This window comes from Panthera onca, chromosome A3 (genome assembly GCF_046562875.1).
Source record: "Panthera onca isolate mPanOnc1 chromosome A3, mPanOnc1 haplotype 2, whole genome shotgun sequence".
NCBI lineage: Eukaryota > Metazoa > Chordata > Mammalia > Carnivora > Felidae > Panthera > Panthera onca.
Window position 1 is genome coordinate 80,936,000 of NC_138341.1, and position 25,970 is coordinate 80,961,969.

Consider the following 25,970-nt stretch of genomic DNA (forward strand, 5'->3'; position numbering starts at 1 on the left):
GAGATGCCATCTTAAGCATACACTAACGTTTGTATGTACTTGGCTCTATTTCTAGATAAATTCTGAACTTGCTGTTCCATTGACCTACTTGCCTATTCATGCACCAATAGCACATTATTTTAATATCTGATAGGGGCTAGCTGTCCCCTCAGTCTACCATTCTTGCTGTTTATTTCATCATAAAAACTTTTGAGAATCAACCTGTCTAGCCTGAGAAAATAATTGGTTTTTAAAATTAAGATTGTGTTAAATTTTACACATGAACTTGGAGAAAATGGACATCTCTGTATAGCAATGGTTTTGCATATTAGCAACACCTGAGTATCTTGAAGAAAATACCAGTTCCTGGTTTCTTCTCCAGGAATTTAATTTGACTGGGGATGGACCCCCGAATAGCTGCAATGTTTGAAGACTCCCAGGTGGTTCTAATGAACAGCCAAAGTTGGGAGTCATACGCCTAGTCCACAGGTATGTGGATACACATTATTTGTGTCTGTTTGGTTGCCGAGAGGCAGCAAGTTAGTCCAGGTGTCCCAAAAGGGCTATTGCTTTCTTAACTCAAATTGTGAGTGCTGTGTAGGCAGAACTCTGGAGCCCAGCACCTGCATTTTACAGTAAGATTCTGCTGATATCGGGTTAAGCACTTTTGCAAATTTGTACCACACTTAACCAGGTGAAATGACCTTCACCTCTCTGTTTTTGTCTCTTGTGATCACTGCTCTATCCACAGAGCCTAGAATAGTTCCTGGCACATAGCAGGCTCTCGATAAATACATGCCATATGAATTAATTGCATATTCCCGCGCTGAAATGACAGCCAGTGAATACCGGACGACCCTGCACCATTTTTAATTCTAACATCGGATCACTGAAACACATTTATATTTCTGACTGAAAGAGCCATGACCTCTTTTATAATGACTGGGTCTGCGGCAAGATATAGCGCATACTTCGACTTAACCTCCTCCATCCACCCCCAACTCTCCAAAGATGAAAACCTGCCCTAATAAGGTAGCACCGAAACCTGGTTCCGGGTCACGTGAAGCGAGCGGCACCGGCAGACAGAAGGCAGACCCTCCCTCGCTCCTGCGCACAGCTTCTGCGCCGGTTTCTTGAGGAGCGTACGCAGGCTCAGAGGCCTCGCTTACACCCTGGCTCCGCCCAGCTCACTCCTAGGGGGCGGGACGAAGGGCGGGCGGTGGGGGAAGAGGCTGGGCGGTGGCTGCGCGCGTGCGCCGAAAAGAGCTGAGGGGCAGGCGCACCGTGGCGGGCCTGGCTTAAGCGATTTCAGACAAGATGCAGGTAAAGAACCTGGGGGGCCGAGTCCTGGAGACTGCCGCAGTTCGTTTGCCCCGCGTGTCATCGGCGGACCGTCCGGGCTGGGACTGTGGGAAGCGCTTGGGCGCCACCGACGCCGGGGAGGTCACACGAGTCTAGGCCCGGCGCAGGCGCAGTGCGAAAGGGCGGGCGTGGTCCCTCCGAGAAACTGCGGGCTGGGCCTCCACACTCCCGCAGTTGTAACCCCTCCAAATCTCAGTCTTTGGGGGCTCTCTCTTCTTGAGGTCAGATCCTGCAAAGCCTGTGAAGGACTCGTCGCATCCCACCTGGCAGGGTTACTTCCTATTTGTTAATTTCCGTAACACCTGAGCGGGGGTGTTATAGGCTCGTAGTGTGGATGTGGAAGCTGAGGCTCAGAGAAGGGAAGGGGCCGACCTGGAGGTCCGGTAACTTGAAACAGTGGCGGAACCTGTGTTCCTGAAACCACTTAGAGCTGGTTGAGTGGATAGTTACATCCTCTTTCTCCCTAACGTTGGTGTTTAGGTTGAAGTGTGCTCCCTTTCAGATTCCCTGGCTTTCAGAGCTCAGCCCTGGGGTCTCTCTCTTCAGTCTTAAAATAGAGTCAAATTGGCCTCCTTTCCCCCCGTATCAGGAATTTTCTAATGAAATTGGCCTAAAACTTAAAGTGAAAGAAAATGAAGCCGCCTAGCATCAGTCTCTCCTGATTCTACTCCTGATTGTATTGCAGTCACTCAGAACTTTGAGATACTCCGTATCTCTGCTCTTGGGCCGTTTGCACATGCTGGTCCCTCTGCCTGGAAAGTAATTTCTTACTTGCCTATCCTGTGGAATGCAGACCTCTTGCAACTTTCTAGGTCAGCAGCCTGTTGATCATTGCACTTGCCACAATGTGTAATATCTATATATCTATATATCTATATTTATTTGTTTATTGCCTGCCTCTTTCTCTCAACTGTAAAATAGGTGACACCATGCTTCCCTACTATGTATTACAATAATTTACATATAGTGGGTACTTAATATCTGTTGAATGAATCACTCCAAGTCAGTAGTTAAATTACTGAAAAACCATCTCAGCCTTGGTACAGCATTGATACTGATCTGTGATATCCTGATATTTACCCAAGACTAATTCCTGGGTGTGTATGTTTAGGGGGGTGCAGAGTGAAGGTGCAGTGAAGGACAGGAAAAAGAACAGGGGGTGTGGGTCATGTGACACTTTCTCAGAAACAGGTCACAGTATAATTTGGTTTGAATTCCTCTTCCCTCCACCTTTTGCATTCGACCCTTTCCCCAGTATGACACCCTCCATAGTGGACTTTGCACTCATAGTATCCTTGGTCCACTTGCACTAGGACCCCAATGCAGACACTGAGTGGAATGACATCTTACGCAAAAAGGGCATCTTGCCCTCAAAGGAAAGTTTGAAAGACCTGGAAAAGGAGGCAGAAGAGGAGGAACAGCGAGTCCTTCAGCAGTCAGTTGGTGAGCTTGCTTACATTCATTTTTGTTCTGTCTCTCTCTGGGGTAAGAAACAACTTTCTAGGTCCTAAGTGGTTTGGTGGAAGGATGCTCTGAGCAAGAATTGGGAGCCAGAGATTGGAGTGCTGGAATGGGCACTAACTCTGGGACCTCAGGCGAGTCACAGGCTTTCTCTAACCTTCAACTTCCTGGGCTTTAGAAATGGGACTTCAGAGGCCTCCTTCATTTCCATAATTTCTTGTCTGTGTCAGATGGGCACATGATAAACCTGAAGAAAATACTTGAGTTGTACTTTTTGTCCCATTGATCACAGGGGCTAGTACTTTTGTCTTCTGTTTATACATTAGAGCTAATTTAGAGATGGATTCATTAGAAAGCGTTTATCCAGTGAATGTTTATTAAATGATCATCTGCCAGGTGTAATTCTAAGCATTGGGGCTTTAGTTGTGTGCAGGCCAGACAAAAATCCCTGTCCTCATGGCACTTACATTCTATTGGGAGAGATAGACAATAAGCAATACATAAATAAATATAGGAAAATAAAGCAGGGAAAGGCCTCAAAAGGGTGGGAGGAGGGGTGAGTGTAATTCTAGATAGGGTCAGAAAGAGCCTCAGTAGGAGTGACTTTGAGTAGACCTAAGAGTTGAATCAAGCTACTTAAGTAAGTGAAGAGCATGTTAGAGAATCATCTGGGAAGCCAATATGACTGGGAAAGAGTAGTAAGTTCAGAGAGGCAACTAGGGGTCCAACCATTGAGGACCTTGTATCTTTTAATAAAGGCCTTGGGTTTTATGTCTAGTGGGGTGGGAATCACTAGAGGTTTGAACAGAGGATTGACATGTTGACAGCACCCTCCTGCTGCTGCCTTACTGAGCATGCAAGATGGGCAGAAAGTCAGGAAGTAGACAGTTTAGTATAGAAACTACTGCACTAATTCAGGTAGGAGGTACGATTGGCTTGGACCAGCCTGCATGGTGTTGGTGGAAGTGGTGAGAAGAGGTTGGATCTGGAAATAATTTGAAGGTAGGGCCAATAGGCTTTTCTGGTGGATCCTGTGAGGGGCGTGAGGCAAAGTAAGCGAAAGATGACTGCAGGGTGTTGGGCTTGAGCAGCCTGAGGGATGGAGTGACCACCAACTGAGATGAGGAAGGCTTGGTGAGTAGCAGTTTGGAGCTAGGATCAGGAGCTCTCTTTGGAACACAGTAACATTGAGATTTTTATTAGTCCAGTAGAGATGATAGGTAGGCTGTTGGCCATGTTTTTCTCCAAATCAGAGAAGTATGGGCTGGAGGCATAAAGTCATGAGGTGCAGTCACCAAGGGAGTGGATATAGATAAAAAAAGGAGTCAAATCAGCAGAGGTTCAAAGGAAGGGCAGTCATAGAAAGAAGTAGGACGAGGGAAGGCATCCTGCAAGCCAGAGGAGGGCCATCTTTCAAAGAGAAGGCAGTGGGGGGTTGGATTAATGCTGCTCATCCATCAGGAAGTGGAGGTCATTGTTGATCTTGATAAGAGCAATTTGTTTAGTGTTGGAGTTGGGGTTGGAGGATAAAAATCTGATTTGATGTCAAGAAGCAAGAATATGGCAGTAAAAACGAAATAGAGATTTTGTAGCAGTTGGTTAAAAGGAAAGAGAGCTGCCTACCTACCACTCACAAGAGAAGAACCAGAAGTCCTGTAATAATCCCTTTAACTCTAGGGAAGGTGTGCCAGGGAGGACACCCAGTGGTATCCCCCGTGTCCTCAGAGACAGGATTGTTAATACTCCAGGTCATGGGTGTGTGTGCTTGAAGAGCAGACCAGGTGAGTTTAGGCAAATACAACTCTCTTGTTTTATAAACTCGGGAAACTTCTCATTCATATCCCTACAATTGCATGGAGGTAGGAGAGTCAGTTCTGCTGCATATGTCAACATAGGCCTATCTTTTTTAAAACACACTTAAGTTCTTATTTACTAGTGTAATACCTTCAGTATTTTTTATTTTGGTTTTGCCGAGTGAGTTTTGTTGGTGTTGCATGCACATCTTTAGGAGAAAAGAAAAGGAGGAAAAACAAAATGCAAGTTTGTTCATCTTTTAAATATTTTGGTTTTTGCTAACTTAACTACATTCAGTGAAAACATATGAAGATATGACTTTGGAAGAGCTGGAAGAAAATGAAGACGAGTTTAATGAGGAAGATGAACGTGCTATTGAAATGTACAGGTTAGTGCCACCCAGAGGGACTGTTTGTTTTTTTGTGTGGCACTAAAATGTGTGTCTTTTGAAAAGTTAACTTTCTGACCGAGATAACATTTGGAAAGTTTTATATAATTAAATAGTAATTTGCAGATTTCAGTGAACTAGTCTTGGACTTCTGCCATGTGGCAAATAAATAAACATGGATCTTTATAAAGGTTGCTGTGTGAAAGGTGTGTGGGACGTGTGGGCTGGATGTGTAAGATGTCTTTCTCCTCCTTCTGCGGTACAGGCAGCAAAGACTGGCTGAGTGGAAAGCAACTCAACTAAAGAATAAATATGGAGAAGTTTTGGAGATCTCAGGAAAGGATTATGTTCAAGAAGTTACTAAAGCCGGTGAGGGCTTGTGGGTAATCTTGCACCTTTACAAACAAGGGTGAGCTGACCTTACGCACTATCCTTAAATGTTAATTTGAATTTATGCCTTGGATATCCCAGGCTTAATCCACATTGGAGGTTTTGTTTGTTTGTTTTTTAAACTAGTATTTTGTTTTTGTTGCTGATTTGCCCAAACCTAATGCCTAATTTTTGTCTTTAGACTTTCAAATTAATATTTGTGACTAATAAGAATGTTTTTTATTACATCATAGCAATGAAGATTGCTTTTATTGAAAAAGAATTCCTTATTTATCCTTCTAGAGAAACTCTGGCATTTCAAAATTGCATGTAGTGAATCATTCTCATAGATGTCGGGGGTGACCTTTATAATAATTGTTCCAGGCAAGTGACGCAGTGGTGCTCCGCTGTGCCTCACTTCCAGCTGCATTCTCCTACTGTGTACTTGTGTAGAAATTTTTTGAAAAGCAGGAAATACTTTCTGACCTTTTTCACTCCTGAATCTTGAATGTTCTCTCATATAGGTGGGCATAATAATTATCTTTTACATTGAAGCTGTTTTTTTGAGTTACTACTGAGTCAAATTAAATTGCATTTTAGATTTTGAGTTCTTTATTTTCCCTGAACTTATCAGAAAGGTTTTTTAAAAAATGTTTAATCATCTTGACTGGAGTAGCAGAATCATTTGTGAAGCTATTAGGATTTACATAGGGTAGAAGGGTAGTTGAGCTTTGCCCAATATAAATGCAGAATCACAATTGCTTCTATTTCTGTTTTATAGGTTTTCTCGCTCACTGTTGTTTCCCATTTCTACTTTACAGGATTCCCCTCTGTGCCCTCATAAATCAGCACTTCAGTGGACTTGCCAGGAAGTTTCCTGATGTCAAATTTATCAAAGCCATTTCAACAACCTGCATACCTAATTATCCTGATAGGAATCTGCCTACAATATTTGTTTACCTTGAAGGAGATATCAAGGCTCAATTTATTGGACCTCTGGTGTTTGGTGGCATGAACCTGACAATAGATGGTAAGGGCTTCTTTGAGGTGGTCTAGGGCATGTGAGCAATGACCAGTGCATGTTAGAGATGATGAGGGGATGTTTCTGTTGAACAGACATGTGTTAGATGATTTGTGAAAGTCATCTTTGCCCCTGTGTGTTGTCAAAAGGAAAGAAGCACATTTAATCTCTCATTAGATGAGTCACTGGGGGCAGTTACAACTGGGTTCTAATAATTCTATTAAAAGAGGACACAATGGACTTTAAAATATGTATATTTAATACTTATGTCTAATAGGTTTTATTTGCCCCTATAGTTGGGTATGTTTTAAGTTACAGCTAAAGATCTCAGCATTCATTTTTTGTTTAATTCACATGAACATATTACTGGTATTTATACTTTTTTATACTGACATGCATAAAAATGTTTAAGAATATTTTCTCAGTTGGGGGCGCCTGGGTGGCTCAGTCGGTTAAGCGGCCGACTTCGGCTCAGGTCACGATCTCGCGGTCGGTGAGTTCGAGCCCCGCGTTGGGCTCTGTGCTGACAGCCTGGAGCCTGCTTCAGATTCTGTGTCTCCCTCTCTCTCACCCTCCCCCGTTCATGCTCTGTCTCTCTCTCTGTCTCAAAAATAAATAAACGTTAAAAAAAAAAAATTAAAAAAAAAAAAAAAGAATATTTTCTCAGTTGAATGTCTTAGTGGCTTTTAAGTTAAATTAGAAGTTTATTGAATTCTGCCTCTTAACTCCTGAAGGATATATCCTTTTATTCCTGAAGGACGTGTCTTTTATTCCTTTCTACCTGTTACACGAGGTGTTGAACTATGTACATACTCATAGCATGAAAGAGAGAACCTGAGGCCCAAGGGTTTCCACCTAAGTCACTCATTGAAATAATGTGTCCACCTGTGCTTTAAAAAAACATTAGGGGTGCCTGGGTGGCAAATTGGGTTAAGCATCTGGCTTTAGCTCAGGTCATGATGATCTCACGTTTCATGGATTCAAGCCCTGCATCGGGCTCCATACTGGCAGTTCAGAGCCTGGAGCCTGCTTTGGATTCTGTGTCTCTCTCTCTGTCCCTCCTCTACTCGTGCTCTCTGTCTCTCTCTCAAAATAAATAAATAACATTGAAAAAAAAGTAAAAAAATAAAATAAAAAAATGTTCAAATGTGACTTTACATACTATTTTATGTAACTATTTTATGTAAGATACTTGTGAGTACATACTATTTTATGTACTATTTTATGTAAGATACTTGTAAGATAAGTATAGCATGTGTACATACATACACACATTACATCAGTTATACATTATTCAAATCTTCAAAGGCATACAGCATTTCTAAATATTTCTAAACTGTATGTTTTCATCTTATTCTTTTTTTTTTTTTTTTTTAATGTTTATTCATTTTTTGGAGAGAGAGACAGAGCATGAGTGGAAGAGGGGCAGAGAAACAGGGAGACACAGAATCCGAAGCAGGCTCCAGGTTCTGGCTGTCAGCACAGAGCCAGACTTGGGGCTTGAACCTATGAACCATGAGATCATGACCTGGGCTGAAGTTGGTTGCTCAACTGACTGAGCTGCCCAGGTGCCCCTCTGGTGTTTTGAATCTTACCATGAGGGGACAGAGAAGGGTATACGATAGTAGTTACAGTCTTTATTTGTAGAAATAATTTGAGGATTAGTGAACTTACAATTATTGCGTGGAAGTGAATAATAACATTAATACGTACACCTATACATATATGTATGTATATATGTATAGGTGGATTTAAATATATTCTTGAGTCAAGAATCAGAATTAAGATTTTTTTTTTAAGAAATTTGTTGAATTTTCATAACATTCAACTGAGGTACCTAGAGTTGTAAACACTGGTGTTAATGATCTCCATGGAGCATTTTAAATTAATATGACTTAAATAAAGTGGTTGTCATATTTTAATGGAGTTATCTAATTGGCAGAGCATCACTTAAACCTGTTTGCTGTTTGCTGTAGTCTCTCATGTAGCCCTTAGTTCTGCTTGGAGTCTTTTCTGCAATGCAAAATGTATCCCTTGATTTCACTTCACGAGGTCTCACATCCTTGTGGAGTTTTGTTGATTACAAGAGAGTGAGGGGCACCTGGGTGGCTCAGTTGTGCGTCTGACTTGATTTTGGCTCAGGTTCTGATCTCATGGTTCACGAGATCAAGCCCTGTGTTGTGCTCTGCACTAACAGTGTGGAGCCTACTTGGGATTCTCTCTCCCTCTCTCTGCTCCTCCCCTGCTTGCATGGACATGTGCTCCCCTCTCTCCCAAAATAAATAAACAAGTGAAATACAGGAACTGAGGTTTTAGTCACTGATTTATTTTCTTGGTACTGCTTTTATTACTTCAGACAAATGTGTAAGTTCTGGGATGTCATCATACATTTATCCTTTGACTCTAGTAGACTGAGATGCTGGCCATGAGGCCTAAGAATTTCCTTTTGTTAACTAAAATTAGACTTAATGATTAGATTGCCAGAAGGACTGTGAAAAGTATTTCCTTTGAATGTTTCATGATGATTTCTTTCCTGGAAAACTGTGCAAGTTGAGAAGCGGTAGTCATTAGAAGACAGGTTTAGTCTTTGGTTTTTAATTACCATGTAGGTTCAAATACAGTAAAACCTTGGATTGCGAGTAAGTTATTCTGCAAGTGTTGTGCAAGATGAGCAAGCATTTCTAATAAATTCTAACTTGGTAAATGAGCAGTGTCTTGCAATATGAGTAGTACATGATGCTGAATGTCACACAATCAAACTGAGCCAGTGGTAGTTTTTTCTTTCTCTCTCTCTCAATCTGAGGGATTGTGGGTGATCATTTCGGATGCTTGGTCTCAGACCACACTGTTTAGCAGAAATCAGTGTTTTTTCAGAACATTGGAAGGTGCCCACAACTGGCACTAGTGTATTTTTTGTCACTTCAAAGCACCAATGAACTGTCCTTTGCTTTTCCATACACGAGTAAGCTTGGGAATGCTTTGTTTCATTCTAGGTCAGGCTGCCTGCAGATATAGACCCTTTCCTCTGCTGCTTTATTACCAGTTACATTAAATACAGTAGATGACAAGAGTTTATTAATAGTGTACTGTAGTCAACATCCATGCCAGCATATATAATGGCTCCCATGCAGAGAGTCCATTGAGCCAATAGATAGCAGTGATTCCATTAGTGATAGTGAAAGTCGTCCTATACAATAACCCTCCTCTCTTGTCTCCTTCACATCAGCCACGAAGGTTTTGAAAGGTTAAGTGCAGGTTAATTTGTTTATTTTTCTTTATATTTTGTATTTTATTATTTTATATTACATTACAGTATTGTAATCATTTTTATATGAGTGTTTTTGGGTTGTGGAATGAATCATCTGAGTTTCCATTATTTCTTATGGGGAAATTAACTTTGATATACGAGTGATTTGGATTACAAGCATGTTTCTGCAATGAATTATGCTTGCAAACCAAGGTTTTACTGTATATGTAATATCTCATTTGATCTCATCTTCTGAAAAAGCATTTGAAAGTATTTTGTTTTCCTCCTTAAGGGTCTAATTTTTTTTTCTTCTAGGCACCTTATAATTGTAGCACTAAAATTGTCATCAAATGTTGATGATCATAGTTTCTGCTTAGAAAAAAACTGGCTTGACGGGCTTGAGGACGAGGGTCTTGTGCTGACTGTCTTAGGTGATTTGGCTTTTCTTTGTCACATAGAGTTGGAGTGGAAACTGTCAGAATCTGGAGCAATCAAGACAGATCTGGAGGAAAACCCTAAGAAACCAATTGAAGACACTTTGCTATCCTCGGTGCGGTGCTCTATCCCCACAAGAAGGAACAGTGATTCTGAGGATGACTAAGACTATGGCCTCGGTAATGTGCCAAACTTCCTTGATGTGACAAATCATCTGGATTTTTTGAAAAAGGTTAAAGTAGAAATGTCTTTGGCTTTTAGCCTTTTATAATTACGTTTCAAATCTCATAGATCTCAGAAATCATTACTGGGAATCCTATTACATTTCTTGGAACTCCCTTTTTAAATTAATAACATTTCCTTAAAAAAATAAAAATAAAAACCAGCTGCTGGTATGACAGACGTCTATGTTTTCCTCACTTGTATTTTAAGCTATAAAACTGTCTATTCACTATTTGTCCACATTTAACTATATAAGAGGAAATGTGGAGTGTCTTTTAATAATGTGAGGAAGTTTTACAGTGGAAAATTGCAAACTAAGTTTTGTAGTCACATCATTTATTTTTATTTTATAAGACTAGCAATAGAATTATTAAAGGAATGATTGATAGGAAAAATCCTAGTATTTGCCCTATTTAGAAGAAATAGGCAATAATTTTTATAAAACATTGTCCTATGAAAGCAATAACTAAATGATTCCAGTTTATTGCCATTTTTGCTTAAATGTTTTTTTCTAGTTAAAATAATTTTTGTCTCAGACTGTTGAGATGTCAGTTAATCCCAATTACTGTAAAAGTCCACCTTAAATTCTTTTTTGTAAACAGATAATAAACACATAAAATGATAAACTGTATCTCAGTCAGTAAAAAAAAATGGCAAGGTCTTTTCTGAACTAGAATCTTAGCATTTAACACTTGTCAAATTGACATTAACAGAAAAATTAGGGGTAATATTTTTCTCTAATATTTGTGTTGAATGATGTAGTACTCAATGTGGGTTTGAATATTAAAAATATGAATTATAGAGGGCCTGGAGTTCCTTCAGATTATATTGCAAAATTTATTTTTGCTATAATTCAAAGAGTAACAAACAGCTGTGACCCATTTTGATCTGTCAGAAGTGTCCGTGTTAGTGAATATTTATTTTTCTACACACATAAGAGCCAGTGCGGCTTTTAAAAATGTGTTCTATGTAACAATTTACTTTGAATGATTTTTCATGAAATTTTAATTGTAGGGTTGATATAAGCGTGGTCAGTTCTATCACTCACATGCCAGTTCCATGGGTTTTGTGGGAGAGCTGCCTTCTTGGATTTTCTATTGTTAGCTGACATTAAAATGAAATGCTGTGGGAAGAATAAAGGTGAAAAGCTTGAGTGCTGCATTTGCCTGAGCACTGCAACGCTCACAACTCTTGAGAGAACAGTGCTTGAGCATGGTGGGGGGTAATACCTACTGTGATGGAAAATAGCAGGCTTTATTCCACTTTGGAGCCCATGCAGGATGTATTTCTAGATACTCACTATGCCACTTTGATCTGTGGAAGTGTGAAAACTGCTTCATCATCTTGCCTCCATGCCTGGCTAATGCTCTTAGTGGGAGCTCAAGGAGAGCTCAGGTGCCTCTGGACTTGGCTGATGAGTGCTGTCTGGCCACATGGCACCCAGGCCCCAGGCAGCTACTTAGTCATGCTAACTGAACTTGATTTAAACAGAGAAACATCTCTCTCCTAACATGAGTGTTGTGATTTAGAACATGACCTGCAAATTTCTACAGGTTAGTTAATTTGGGGAGACTTTGCCATAATATTTACCACTAATTTTCTGTTTCATGTGAGGCATTTGTGATATGACAGAGGGGATACAATTGGATGCTTAAGCATTGAGTTCATCTAATTCCACACAGGGAAAGCAAACAAGAAGGCTACCTAGAGGCTGTCTTTCAGTGTTCAGAGGAAGGGATTTTGGGGAAGGGTGTTAAGCAAGTGCTAGGTAGCCCTTTATTCAGCGGTAAGAAATGGCTCTGGAAAGTTGGGATGATAATTGGGAGAAGTGAAATGGAGTTAAGACTATATAATCAAATCAAATTGATTCTTCCTTATTTTCCTCATCTCTAGAGGAAGAAGAGGATGTGAATAAATTGTATATGCTTATCTCATTGCAAACCTAAATTTATATCCTCACTCCCCAAGGTTGCAGACCATTGTTTTGGCACATACCTGACACAGAGCTTCCAGGGTGGGTGGCTCAGAAGTACTTCAGAAAAGTTGTACTAGAGGTTGCCTGGGTGGCTCAGTTGGTTATGACTTCGGCTCAGGTCATGATCTCACAGTTCATGAGTTGGAGTCCTGCATCGGGTGAGCTCAAGCCCTGTTTCGGGTGAGCACAAGCCCCACTCCTGGTGAGCCCTGCTCTCTCTCTCTGCCCCTTGTGGGATTCTCTCTTCACCCTTGTTCACTTGCACCCTCTCTCTCTCTTAATTCAAAAAAACAAAAAAACAAAAACAAAACCCTAGACATGAAAGGCACTTTTTGAGAGTTATGAAAGGAATGATAAGAAGAGTGTCCTCTGTCATCAATGCCTAAATTGTTTTTGTCATTTATTACCTCCAGCTTTAAATTCAGTTTTCTTATGTAATGAGACCAGAAGTGACAAGTGCGAATAATCTCTCTATATATTTTATATAAATATAAACATAACAGCATTTTTTATACTGTTTACATTCCCATAGCAGGTGGTCCAGGCTTTCTGCCTTCTGCATGCCCCCTCCCACCACAATTCAGTGACCTCCACAGGAGACCTTGTCATTTGCATGCTACAAGGAATCCCCTTGGTTTCTAGTCTTAACCATCCCATACTTGCGCAGTGTCCTGTCTTCTCTATCTGTTCCGTTCAGTCTCAAGTGAAGATGTGTCTAGTCTCCAAGTTTAAACCCTCCCTTTGTGCTTTTGACTGTATTCTCTCCCACATTCTTTAAGGACTTGTTCCAGCAGTAAATTACCATCTTGATTTCAGTCTCTCCCTTGATGTGGAGCCTCACACAGTGAAAATGTTCAGGTTCTGTGGCAGAGACTGCTATTTGCCTATCAAGTATCCAGGAATCTCCAGTTCTACTCCAGCAGCAATGGGACCAGCCAAAAGATTAAACTTCCAGTCTCCTTGGAGCCATGGATTGCCAGATGAAGGTGGGGAAGTTGGCTGGACAAGCCTCTTCAGAGGGACAGATGACTGGCATGTGCCCTTTTGGGACTTAACCCCTTACTTTCTGACAGGAGTGTAGATGTGGTTGAAGACTACTTGGGCTATAGGGCATCTTTATAGAGGAAAAGCTGTAAGGATAATATTCCTGATGACCTTGTGGAACCAGTATAATCCAGCTCTTGACTGCCTTCTCTGGACTTCGGTTACTGGGAAAGAAGTAACTTCCATCTTGGTCTCTCTTAGGAGCAGCTGACACATTTCCTGATAATGTCACCTGGCCATCGCCAAAGAAAACCTCAACCATTCTAGCTTTGTACTCACCACTTTCACCTTGCTTGATAAAACAGAAGAACAATCTAGATGCTCTACCTCTACTTTATCACTGTTGCCTTTCAGTGATGTCATGAATTAGACTTTAGGGACTTTGCATTTCCAGTGTGTGAAGGAGTAGATACTCTGAATAACTCACCTGATAATAACTCAAAATGTTGGATAATTTTTTTTAATGTTCTTAAATTGTTGCTGAACTGGCAAGAAAGGAAAGCATTCTCAGAGGTCAAAAGCAGTTTGAATTCTCATGTTACATGATGTCTAAAAACTTCTCAAAGCAAGTTCTTAAAGTCATCTTAAGCTGGTAATACCCCTGAGCTCATGGCTAAAGCAACTGCATATCCATGCTGTAAGAACACAGCTTTAATGTAGTCCTCAGACACTCTTTATAGATAAAGCTCCAAAGGAACGTGAGCTCATAGTCCTAAATCACAAACCCACAAAATCCCGGGATGCCTCAAATAAGGTATCCTGAATGAGAGCCAGTGGAAAACAGATAGTACAGTCAGACCTACAAAAACTTAGGATAGTGGAGTTTTCAGATATAAGATAGAAAATGAATATATTTAATATGTGTTTTATATTAATAAGAGTAAAGAATAAGAATTCTTTATATAAAAATAAATCCCTTGTCAACCTATGGAAGAGAGAACAAACCGGAAAGTAGAGCCAAATGATTACCCAGTAGGTAACACACAAAGATAAATAGATAGAAATATAAAAATTAGGAAAGCAATGTGGAGGAGAGACTGAGAAGTTCTAGCATAATCTTAAAAAGAGTTTTAGAAAGAATTGGAAATTGGTAATATTTGAGAAGATAAAGACATTTTCTAGAACCAATGAAAGACAAGAGCCTTCAGATTCAGAAAGCTGTATAAGTCCTAAGCGAGTTACAGACTGTGTGTGTGTGTGTGTGTGTGTGTGTGTGTGTGTGTATGTATAAAACTGCAGAATGTTGGATTTGTGCAAGTAGTCAGAAAAGTCATTACCCAAAACAGAGTAATGGTAGGGCTTGCTTACTGACTTCTCAGCAGCAAGGAAAGCCAGAAAGATGGCCAATATCAGTGGTTGAAGAAAAACAAAAACTACTAACCAAGAATCAATACCCAGTGAATCTATATTTTTGGAAGTGAGGATTAATAGACATTTCCAACAGAATGAGTAGTTTTGTCATCAGTAGACTCTCAGTTTAGAAGATGAGTGGTGCAGAAGGACCACCATCTGTTGAAAGGTCTGAAGTTCAAGAAAGGATCGTGACCAAAAAAATATGGGTAAATCTGAATGAACATTGACTTACAACAGTACAAATAATGCCTTATTTGTGATATTAAAAGCAAGATGGATCTAAAAAACAAGACAAAATAGGGTACCTGTTGAAGGCTTAATTGGAGTTCACATGTTCTTAGACCCTTAAAAAGTAGGTTTAGGAGGTTGGCAAAGATACACATGTAAGAAATATTTCATTCAAGGTAACAGTAAAAGAAAATGAGTGTGTAACTTTTAAAGTAGTGGGGGCATGGAGGGTGGGAACCTCTTAATTTAAAAGAAGACCAAAAACAAAACAAAAAACCAAAAGGCAAAACCATAGGAAGTCCAAAGTGCTGGAAACCTAACACAGTAATCACAATAAATATAAATGAACAATAATAGTCTTATCCAGAAGTCATGCTTGTAGGTACTTACCCAACTGATGTGAAACATATGCATACAGAGACCTGCACACAAATGTTGCTAACAGCTAATTTATAATCACCAAAACAACCCAAAATGTCTATCGATAGATGAATGGATAAACCAACTGTGCTATGTTGACAGAATGGAATGTTCAGCATTACAAAGAAATGAGCTATCAAGCCACAGAAAACATGGATGCTAACTGAATTAAACCACTCTGAAAAAGCTGTATACTATATTATTCCCATTATATGTCATTCTGGAGAAGGTGGAGCTATGGAGAGGCTAAAAAGAGGTTGCCAGAGGATTGAGGGAGGGTGGAAGGGTGAAATAGGTAAAGCACATGGAATTTTTAGGGCAGTGAAACTATTCTGAATGATACAATAATGGTGGAGATAGGACAATATGCCAAAGCTCATAAACCTTATAGTATAGAGAGTGAGTCTTAATGTATTCATATTTAAAAATTTCATTTAGAGAGGAGATCCCTGGATGGAATGCAGGATGTGATAAAATAATCTAACTGTATTACAAATGTGTGAAACCACCTAATAGAAGAGGTTTCAAGGGAAGGGTTCTGATCTAAGTAACCTTGGAAATGAATCTGTAAGGTGAAAGGCAAAAGAATCTGTATAAGCACTGTACTCTAGTTGATAGTTATTTCTCACAGTAGTACGGGTTAATAATTCTGTTAGTGCTAGACTATGTACTAGGTTTGAACAATTAAATGGATATCAGATGGCAAGAGTCAGGTTTCACTGCTAAAGTGTGGGGTTACAGACAGCAAGGAGAGGAGGCTAAAATGATCTATGGCGTAATGGATTAGAGTTGGAGACATTGGTACAAACTGTTTCACTTAATATAGATACAGATGATTATATATTTAGATAGTGAACATACATAGGCTAGTAAACACATTTTTTTCATTGTTCTATCAGCTAAGGTGACCCTAAAAGCAATGACACCCTAGTATCAAAGACCACACCTGACCTGTAGATACTGGCTTCTAATACTGTTCTCCAAAAAAGGAGCTAGGGCTCTAGAGAAATGGCTGATTCTAAAACTGGAGCAGGAAATATACAAGATTAGCCTGAAGCATCTTGTAGCACCAGAAAGGAAAGAAATATTAAAACAAAAACAAAAAACTCACAATGATAATATGTCAAAAGGATGAAGGAGGCAACTAAAAGATCTAGTGGCTAAAGCTGGAACCCTTTGAGCAACAAAATAAATATTATAACCCAAAGTATAATCCATGAGTCCATGCTGATAAATGAGTAGATAAATAATTGGAGAAGAAACCATCTCTCATTCAGAATCCTAAATAATTTATGTAGATACTCTGGACTTAAGAGATTCCACCTTTAAGCGTGGGTTGCATGTAATGATTTCCTTCCAAAATTTATAATGTGGAAAGGTGGGTGGGAAGAGTAACTTTGCAGTACAGAGACCTGACAAACTGTCTCAGGCAGGTGATCATGGTCAAAGTCAACAGTGGTAAATCATTTATTAGTATGGACCCTGGATATGATGTCATGAAAATAATACTTCATCTCTTTGGTCTTCTTTACAAACATCTGACAAATCCCAATTGAGGAGCATTCTACAAAACAGCTTACCAGAACTCAAAATTGTCAAGGTTATTAAAAACAAGAAAAATGCGAAAAACTGTGACAGCCAAGAGGTGCCTATGGAAACAGGACTATTAGATGTAATGTGTCCTGGATGAGATCCTAGAACAGGAAAAGAATAGTAGCTAAAAACAGAAGAATTCTGAATAAAGTGTAGACTTCATCAATGATTATGCATGATTATCAATATTGATTTGGTAATTGTAACAAATGTACCATACTATTGTAAAATGTAATGGGGAAACTGGGTATGGGGTATATGGTAAATCTGTACTATATTCTTAATTTTTCTGTAAATTTAAAACTGTACCCAAAAAATAAAGTTTATTTTAAAAATATGGTGGCAAAATGGAAATTGTAACCAAGAAAGGTGGTTTTCAGTTCTTGACTGTCATATGTCTGTAATAAAAGGCACAAGTCTTAGTTTGGATCTGTCCAAATGCAGAGCCTGAGCCAAGGACTTGGGTGCAGAGTTTGAGAGGTGATTCCAGGGAGCAGGAGGGAGGGAGCTGAGAGAAGGTGGCAGGGAAGGGAAAAGGCAAGTATAAGGCTGAGAATCAGGTCAGTGCCATAGGTAGACAGTAGGGACTCAATCCCTTTAGGACTTTGAAGAAGCACAGTCTATCCACTGATAAAAGCCTGAGTTATTTATTTACCAGTCCTGCCCTCCAACCCTTGAAGGGTGCTTCCAGAGGAGTTAACTCCCCTGCACTTCTGAGCTATGCCTGCACAAAGACTGAGCAAATGTCTGTGCCTGGGAGAAAAACCTGGGCAGATACAGTGTGGCCTTTTAGGTGGGATGCTGGTGGTACAAGGTGAGTCTGAACTTGCATGGAAATTAGTCCTATTTTATATATTTGAAAGAACTTTCTTAGACATTCAAAAATAAATTCTTGTTGGATATCACTCTGCTGCATACATAAGAAGGGAAATGGAAGCAAACACATTGGTTAAGACATTCCTAAAATGGGCTCCTAAGAGTGCAACTCGGACACCATGTTCTGCTAGGTTTGATGCTGGCACTTCTTGATCCAGCCAGAAGGTGGCGAGCAGTAACAGTGTTGTTCCCCAGGCCAACAGCGACTGCAAGATGCACCCTGACCTCAGGGATGTTAAAATGAGGGGAAACGTGTTTAGCATTGGTCAAATGAGGTATCTCACAGTGGCTTATTTTAACTTGACCATTCTAGCTCATTTCTGTTTATTGACGTTTAAAATACTGAAAATACAAGCTTCCTAATAGGAAAAATGCTTGCTACTGTTCCTTACCTACTTATTAAAATGACTACAGTTTTGTTTTTAAATTAAAAAAACAATACTGTTGGGGCACCTGGGTGGCTCAATCGGTTAAGTGTTCGACTCTTCTGCTCAGGTCATGATCTCACAGTTCGTGGGTTCAAGCCCTACCTTGGTCTCTTTGCTGACAGCAGGGAGCCTCCTTGGGAATCACTCTCTCCTTCTGTCTCTGCTCCACTTTCTCTCTCTCTCTCAAGATAAATAAACTTAAAAAAACCCAATACTTTTTGTAAGATGGTGATGAAAAATTTTTAAAGATATTTAAAAATGCATATATATTTCATAAAGAGTTGTAGTTAGTAATAATCCTTTGCCTTTTAGCAAATGTTATAGAAAAGAATAACTTGCAACTTTTTGTTTTATCCTGGGGTTTGAGATATCCAAGTAAAATAGTACAATAAACACATACACGCCCACTAATGCAAGCTGTACTTGTACTGGACTATACTGTAATTGCAGTAACTAAATCAAAGAGCAGATTAGTGAGCCCCAGGTTGCCCCCCTTACTGACTCTGGGTCCCAAAGGCTTTCTATTTTGGTTTCCCAATGTTACTGGGGAGAAAATGTGAGAAGTTCAGTACACTTGGCAGTTATGTTTTGTAGTGTAAATTAATACAGTTCCCAAACTGCACTGAGGTGCCCCAGTTTCCCACAGCAAGCTCACAGGAATGGGATATTCTGTTTTCAAGGGAAACACAGCCATGCTGCAATTTATCAAACACTGCAGGAAATACCAGCTCCAAGTAGTCACATTAAGTGTTAGCTTGCATAACATTCCTTTTGATGATGTCATATCTTTCCAAAGCAGGCTTTTTGGCAGTTGGTGTGATAAAAGCAGGTACAGCTCAAAAATCAACATGGAGCAGGGAATGAAGGTGACAGTGTCTGATCAAATTTCAAGGTTGGAGAAAGTGCAGAGCCCAACAGGCACTCACATCACATTAGTAATTAATGAAGTAAGTATATTTTCATTCAATTTTCAAATTTTTTCAAACAGCTCAAAGTTTTTAGAACATAAATTTTCATTAAGTTGTTTGGCCCTAAGTACTTCATAAAAGAAATGATTAGATCTTTCTTTCTTTCTTTCTTTCTTTCTTTCTTTCTTTCTTTCTTTCAAGTTTATTTGAGAGAGAGAGCATGAGTGTGCATGAGCAGGGGAGGGACAGAGAGAGAGGGAGAGAGAGAATCCTAAGCAGGCCCCAGGGCAGAGACAGATGCAGGGCTCAATCAGGAGATCATGACCTGAGCTGAAACCAAGAGTCAGAACCTTAACCAGCTGAGCCATACAGGTGCCCCAATGTTTCCTCGTTTTCTTAGGAGCACAGTGAAAAAGTTACTAAGCCATGAACCAATGGAAGTTTAGGAATCTCCATTAATAAATTGGTATTCTGGTTTGTAACTGAAAGTAAAATTATGTTGATTCAAGTCCATCCTTCAGACTTGATTACCTCAGAGTCAACTCAACACAGGATATTCTTGACTATGTCAGGCTGAGTACTACACCCTAAAACCTGGGGTGACTCCAAATTACTCCCCAAAGGACCAATCTTCATGGAGCAGACAGCTTTCTCTTTATCATCACCTGCAGCAGAGCTGGTAGCTTGTCATGTTGTCAGTAGAGTGTTTAACCTCCCTGTGCCTTGGGTTTTCTCCCCTGTAAAAAGGATCCAACAAATACGGTTATCTTGAGGATTAAACGGACTAAGATTTATAAAGTACTTAGCACAGTGTTGAGGTTTTATTGTTGTAGATGTAGTAATAATAGTAGTTATCAGTGATGTCATTATGGTCATCCTCACCAGCATCCTGTTTTTTTGAAAGCATTTAGGGTTTGGCATCCTGATAAATTTGCTCATTTGAGATTGATTGGTAGGCCTTAATATTCTAAATTCTAAACTGGGCCTCCCATGACTCGGAAACTCTTAAGGTAAAGTTTGTCAGTGCAATTTGGGAAGAACTTGAAATTATATCTTTTGACCTTTGGGGAACTTTGGGAAATTTGCTTCCCTTTTACATTTCCACCATTACATAATCCTTGTAGAATCTATTTTTTTTTTCTGCGCACTTTTACATTTTTTTAGTGTGTTAAGTAATACTTCTCTCACTCTAGGTGATCATTTATTTTCTTGGTGTCCTAGCAAGTAAAAGTCTCAGTATAAAGCATAAGAGGATTTTATATGCTTACAGTGTGATACTTGTCGCTTCCCAAGACAACTTTCCTCCATGTAGGTTAAATGCTGTCTTTTGGACTGACTTTTCTCTGTCAAGTCTCTACTGCATATTGGTTGATTGGGTTATCTCATACTATTCATCAGCCCTTTTGATGGATGTACCCTCTAAATTACAGGAATGGCATTAACACGAGGAGTTTTGAGCCACATCAGGCCATGTACTGGGCTATGTAGCATTTAGGCCATTCCTCTTCCCTTTTGGGATTCTAAAATGTGAATTCTTTTAGAATAATATACAGCTCATAGCAGCACAGAACCGTGTTCAGAGATGATAGGATGAAGATCACTGGGGTTGAAGGCACATTCTCCATTTTTCATTGTGTTAGAGTGAGTATGAGAGAGAAAATAGAATCAAACAGGAATAGGACATGAAGCAGAGTGAAAGTGCTCTGAACTTGAGTACTCCCTCCCAGACGTCTTGTTTAATCTGTCCCAGCTTGCCACAGCAGATCCTGCTGCTAATATTCCTGGCAGTGAGAGGTCTTGGGAGAATGAACATCAGTGTTAGTGGGTACATTTGTATGCTGGTCAGTGAATAGTGGAGGAGTGGGGGAATCTCTTTGAAATGAATTCTGAGGTGTATAGGATCTGCCACTAATGATTTTGTAACATGCTGTGGCTTACATCAATTAGGTGCTATACCAGCCTTCTCCTAGTTCCGCTTGTATCTGTGACCTCCTGTAGGTCTTACCCTAAACCCAATAGGTGCATAGTTTAAGGAAAGTAAAAAGGAAAGGAGAGAGGATGGAGAAGGAGAGAGGGAAGGAGGAAAGGAAAGTTGAAAGAGAGGGGTGGAAAGGGAGGGAGGGAGAGGATGGAGGGAAGAATCAGTGATGTTTGCTGGCAATTACTTTTTAAAAAGTTTTTAAAAGTTTGTTTATTTTGAAAGAGAGAGAGAGAAAGTGGAGAGGGGCAGAGAGTGAGAGGGAGAGAGAGCTCCAAGCAGGCTCCATGCTGTCAGTTCAGAGCTTGATTGGGGCTCAGACTCACAAACCATGAGATCATGACCTGAGCAGAAACGAAGAGTAGGACATTTAACCAAATGAGCCATCTAGGCGCCCCTCTGGCAATTACTTAAGTAGCAAATAAAATAGTAGGTGGGTAAGAAGCTAGGGCTTTTTACTCAGGGCTTTTATTTGTTTGGAAAGGATCAACCAAAGGAAATGTTTTATTCATTTTTGATACCTAGAATAGAGGAGATATCTACGCAGGATTTTTGCATGATCTAATGGCACCACAATCAGAGTTTGACCCTGTGGTTTTAGGAAAAACTTTTAAATGGCAGAAGTAGAGTGTAAGAAAGAGTTTCTGCTAAAAGACCACAAAACATTATCCTTTATTGATCAGGATTTGCTAGTGGGTGTGCATAAATGTTAAATGTTTACAGAAGCAAAGAAAGCCAACACTTAAGAGCTCCTGAGGGCTCTTGAAGGCCACTGTCATGCAGCATCCTCTTTTGGAGACAGCAGGCCTGCTGAGTAAGCACACAAGAACTCGAGGAACTCAACATGTACCCAAACAAAATGACTGCTAAGCAAGGGCTTGCAGGTCAGGAAGCAATCTCAAGCTGCATGCGTGGCTGCAGCAATGTAAATTAGCCCCTGCCTGGAGCCTGGGAAAAATCAGGTCAGGACCAGGAGTCACCATGAGGCCGGTCTGAAAGGTGCATAATGAACTTGCCCTTTTCTTGGGAGAAAGCATCTTTCTATTAGTGTTTTCTTGAGGTGTAGTTTATATATAGGTGGGTTTCCCTGGAGTGTCTGATCATATCTTAGCAAGGCAAGGAAGGTAGAAAGGAAGAAAGGGTGCTGAGTGGATGCTGGGGCCTAGGTAGAGTTGTTACATAAAGTTTAGTACCAAAGATTTGGGCAGAACCTAAGTACCTACTAAGTGGTCTAAGAGTATGCATTCTAGAGCTAGATCATTTCAATTTGAACGCTACTTGGTAGCTGTGCAACTTTGGGCAAGTTACTTAATTTTTCTGAGCTTCAGTTGCCTCAACTGTAAAACATAGACAATAATAGTATAGGCCTCACAGAGCTATGATGAAGGTAAATATAAAGCAAATTAGTATTAGTATCTTGCTTAAGACAGGGCCTCACACACAGTAAGCACTATGTCAGTGTTTACATCTGAACTCCTACATCTGATATGGAGTTCCAATTGCTACTGCTGCCCACGGACCCACCACAAATCTAGTGACATAAGCAACCACCCTTTTATTGTGCTCACAAATTCCATGATCAAGACCCAGGGTCATGGCTTGCCTTTGCTCCACAGTGTTGATCAGTGAGGAAGACTCAAGATGCTAAGAGGGATTCCGGTGATTGGAGCTTCTGCACTCCCATGTCTGGGGCCAGGCTTGAAGCACCTACTTGTGTCTTGGTCATAACCCAGCTTTGTACATCCTGATAGCTGGGTTCTGAGATGGAGTGTCCCAAGAGCATGTGAAGACAGCTAGCAAGAAGCCATGTAGCCTTTTGTGACCTAGCCCCAGACATCACAGAGAGTCACTCCCACCACAATGTGGGGTTACAGAATTAAGGGGAGCTGACATAGACTTCACCTCTTCATGGTATATGATGGGCAGGAGAACCTCAACTGCCCCATCAACTCTGGTAGTCCCAAGTGCATTGCTTGAGTGGGCAGAACTGTCACCTGGGACTCTTCCAGAGGAGCAGAAACCCTGGGTTGACTTTCGTCATTCCCACTGGGTGGGCTTGACTGATGGAATCTAAGAATCAGTGCCCCTTTTCATAACAACTGTGGTGCAGGACTCTGAAGTGATTTGCGAGGCCAAAAAGCTGGGATCAGAACCTTGTTCTCCCTTTCCTGCCTTCCAGCACAGTGGCTGATATATCCCATTACCTGAATTTGGTGCCGAGTTGCTATTCTTACCCCACTGAGGTTGCCTGTGCTCCATTGCTTTAATTACAGGCTGTTATTTCATTTAAAAAATCAGCGATAGGATTAAGGGTACTGTCATTTTAAAAGCTAGACTCCTGGCCTGAAAACTCGTCAGTGAATCAGAGGACAAATGTTCCCATTGTGCTGGTTAAAAATAGGAGCTATGGAAAAAGTGACAGAATGAGATGAATGCCATTAAAGTGTAATTACATTTACTGTAAATGTGAGCCTTGGGAAGAGCCTGTTCCAGGCAGAGAAGCTTTACCCGAGCCTGTGACTTGGAAAACCCAAGGCCTCTGCTCACAACTGCTTTTATGTTTTGAATTTTTATAGTGTATATTGTTATGGATTGTACTGTCCGTTACCCTTGTTAGGGGTATCAGAAAGAACTATGTTACTCCAAAAGAAAGTAAGAACCATATAGTTCATCTTGAGTCTTAGAATGTAGGTTTTCCATTGTTCTCATAAGGCAATGCTTCTATCAATCTATATACTTATGTGTTTCTATAGATCTATCTATCTCCTGCCTCAGCAGCCAAGTATAGTAATGTGAAAGGCAGGGATTCATTGTTTGCTCATGGAAATAGCTCTTGTTTTTCTGATTTGAAAACAATGCATTCTTGCCATATAAAAATATTAAAAATATACAAAGAAAGTAAGTGAGCCTAAAGACACATAGATAAGGCACTGTTAACATTTTGATGAACATCCTTTCACGTGACAGTGTTTTTATGGATTTAGAGATAGCTCTAGCATTTTTGTTGATGTTGTTAAAGCTTAGCAATATATTCTGAACATATTTTAATGATAATACAGCATTACATTTGAAAACTGGTGGCTAACTGGTATTCCATAGCATCAGTATACCATAACTTATTTATTTAATGAAGATACCTAGGTGTCTTAATGAGCCAAGTATTATTTTGGCCATAGCTAAAAAATATTTCTTCACATAATTGAAAGACAAATGATTTCAATTTTGTGTGAGTATATAATATGTATGTATATAAAAATATATTAAATTATAAATAAAATGTATTAAAATATATATTTTAGAATAAGAGGCCCAACTCTAATTTTGCTTCCAAAATGGTCATCCAGTTGGGATTTATTTTTTAAAGCTTGGTTGGAGAAGTAGAGGAATAAAGGGCTGGAGAAAATACAGACTAAAAGGCAGGACTGGGTTCTCTTTCTTAGTCTCCTTCCCCAGCATCCTTTCTCCATAGGAGGAGGAATAAGGGAAACCAGGGTGGCTTTAGGTATTACATTTCCAGGAATGTTGGCAGAAGCTAGAAGCAATATTGGGATAATACCTCAAAACTTGGAACCCAGCTTAGCTTTAGAGGGAACGATAAACAGGATGATGTTATGAGGTAGCTCAGGTAATAGGGTTTCCACTTCCCTCGGAAGCTGCCCTTCTCCACAGTGAGATCATGCCCATTGGAGCCTTCTTGTCCTTTGTTTCTCCCTACAGTGATATAACATTAATGCCAGTACTGACTCTCTGTGGTGGTGAGCAGCACTCGGTGCTTCTAGCCTAAAACCCCTCGAGAATAGGTACTGACCAACTCATCTAAATGTCCCCTGCACTCACATGGTCCCTGCCACATAGCTGGCACTCAGAGGGCCTTTGCTGGAACAAAGGGAAATGCGCCTAGGGTAATTATGTGGATTTTGGGGGGTCTGCAATGGAGATTAATCACCACTAGGTGTCATAATGAGTCAAGCAAAATTTGGGCTCCTAGCTAAAAATTATGCTTTCACTGTGTTCATTTTTATGCATGCGTGCATTCACTTTTCCAGCAACCATGTGTTGAGTGTCTGCTGCATGCCAGGCACTGTGCTGGGTATCCAAAATCATGCTCTCACTGAGCTTCTGGACCTGGTTGGCAAGAAAACCACAGCAGGTGTGAAGACGGGGGCAAAAGCCCTATGAAGACACACAGGACAAACACCTGATTATGGTTGAGTGAAATGAGTTGCTTCTGAGAGAGGTGCCTTTGAAAATGAGTCTTGAAGGATAAGGTCAGGTAAGAAGTTTGATTCATTATTTCAAAAACACTTTCTCTTGGGGAAGTCAGGGCAGAAGAGTGACCTAAAAGCTGGTCCAGGTTTTATTCTTGTTGAGGGCTGAGCTTTTAAACCTGTTTTTGACAGAGGTTTTGACAGAGATTGCTTCTAGTTTCTTTTTTCCTGTCTGGATGTATGTTGCAGTTCAAAGTTTAGACTTTTAAGTTTTCATACTATCAGTAAGACTACCTTGAAGTTCCCTTTATTGGGCCCTGCTCAGTTTAGAACCTGGTGGTCAGTGCTGGGCTAGGCCAGAATCCTGGTCAGGGGCCAATACCAGGTAACCTGCAGTGGGATTTACCCAGGGGCCTGGTCCTGCCGGAGATCAACACTGTGATGGATGCAGAGGGTGCTTGGTAACACTGAGGGCCTGAGGCTTGGGCCTGAACCCCAAAGCAGTCAAGTTCACTCCTGGGGAGACAGATCCCATGGGTCTCCTCAGACCCACCTTCCTCCAGGTGGATCTCAAGCCTCCTGAGGCAGCGCCTTCTCAGCGGCCCACATGTCTGTGATGGGGTATAGCTCAGTCTACTGGTGAGACCCATCTACCTTAACTAGGTGGAGGCTGAGCCCTTT

General features: G+C 40.5%; 1 protein-coding gene and 1 long non-coding RNA gene across 4 annotated transcripts; one reads left to right on the forward strand and one right to left on the reverse strand.

Moving 5' to 3' along the window:
• The first annotated feature begins 1,174 nt into the window (after positions 1–1,174).
• On the forward strand, positions 1,175–17,228 carry PDCL3 (phosducin like 3). 3 transcript variants are annotated; one of them, XM_060608717.3, is made up of 7 exons: positions 1,175–1,302; positions 2,655–2,784; positions 4,894–4,984; positions 5,250–5,393; positions 6,175–6,383; positions 10,080–10,235; positions 13,499–17,228. In XM_060608717.3, exons 1-6 carry the CDS (start codon positions 1,297–1,299, stop codon positions 10,220–10,222), a joined length of 723 nt encoding a protein of 240 aa, XP_060464700.1. In that variant the 5' UTR covers positions 1,175–1,296; the 3' UTR covers positions 10,223–10,235; positions 13,499–17,228. The 3 variants fall into 3 exon arrangements, with proteins under 3 accessions (XP_060464700.1, XP_081651423.1, XP_060464693.1); XM_081795297.1 differs by having other exon boundaries at positions 13,505–17,228; XM_060608710.3 differs by lacking the exon at positions 13,499–17,228 and having other exon boundaries at positions 10,080–10,454.
• Positions 17,229–19,255: 2,027 nt separating this feature from the next.
• Positions 19,256–22,880, reverse strand: LOC145715330 (uncharacterized). Its single transcript, XR_014137366.1, has 2 exons — positions 22,685–22,880; positions 19,256–19,840 (listed from the first exon to the last, which is right to left on the reverse strand). It is a non-coding gene; the product is annotated as an uncharacterized LOC145715330 (long non-coding RNA).
• Positions 22,881–25,970: the final 3,090 nt, after the last annotated feature.

Excerpts from the sequence above, each read along its gene's own strand:
- PDCL3 (XM_060608717.3), top strand. Across the intron at positions 2,785-4,893 it reads AGTCCTTCAGCAGTCAGTTG|TGAAAACATATGAAGATATG; the intron begins GTGAGCTTGCTT and ends AACTACATTCAG. Across the intron at positions 4,985-5,249 it reads CGTGCTATTGAAATGTACAG|GCAGCAAAGACTGGCTGAGT; the intron begins GTTAGTGCCACC and ends TCTGCGGTACAG.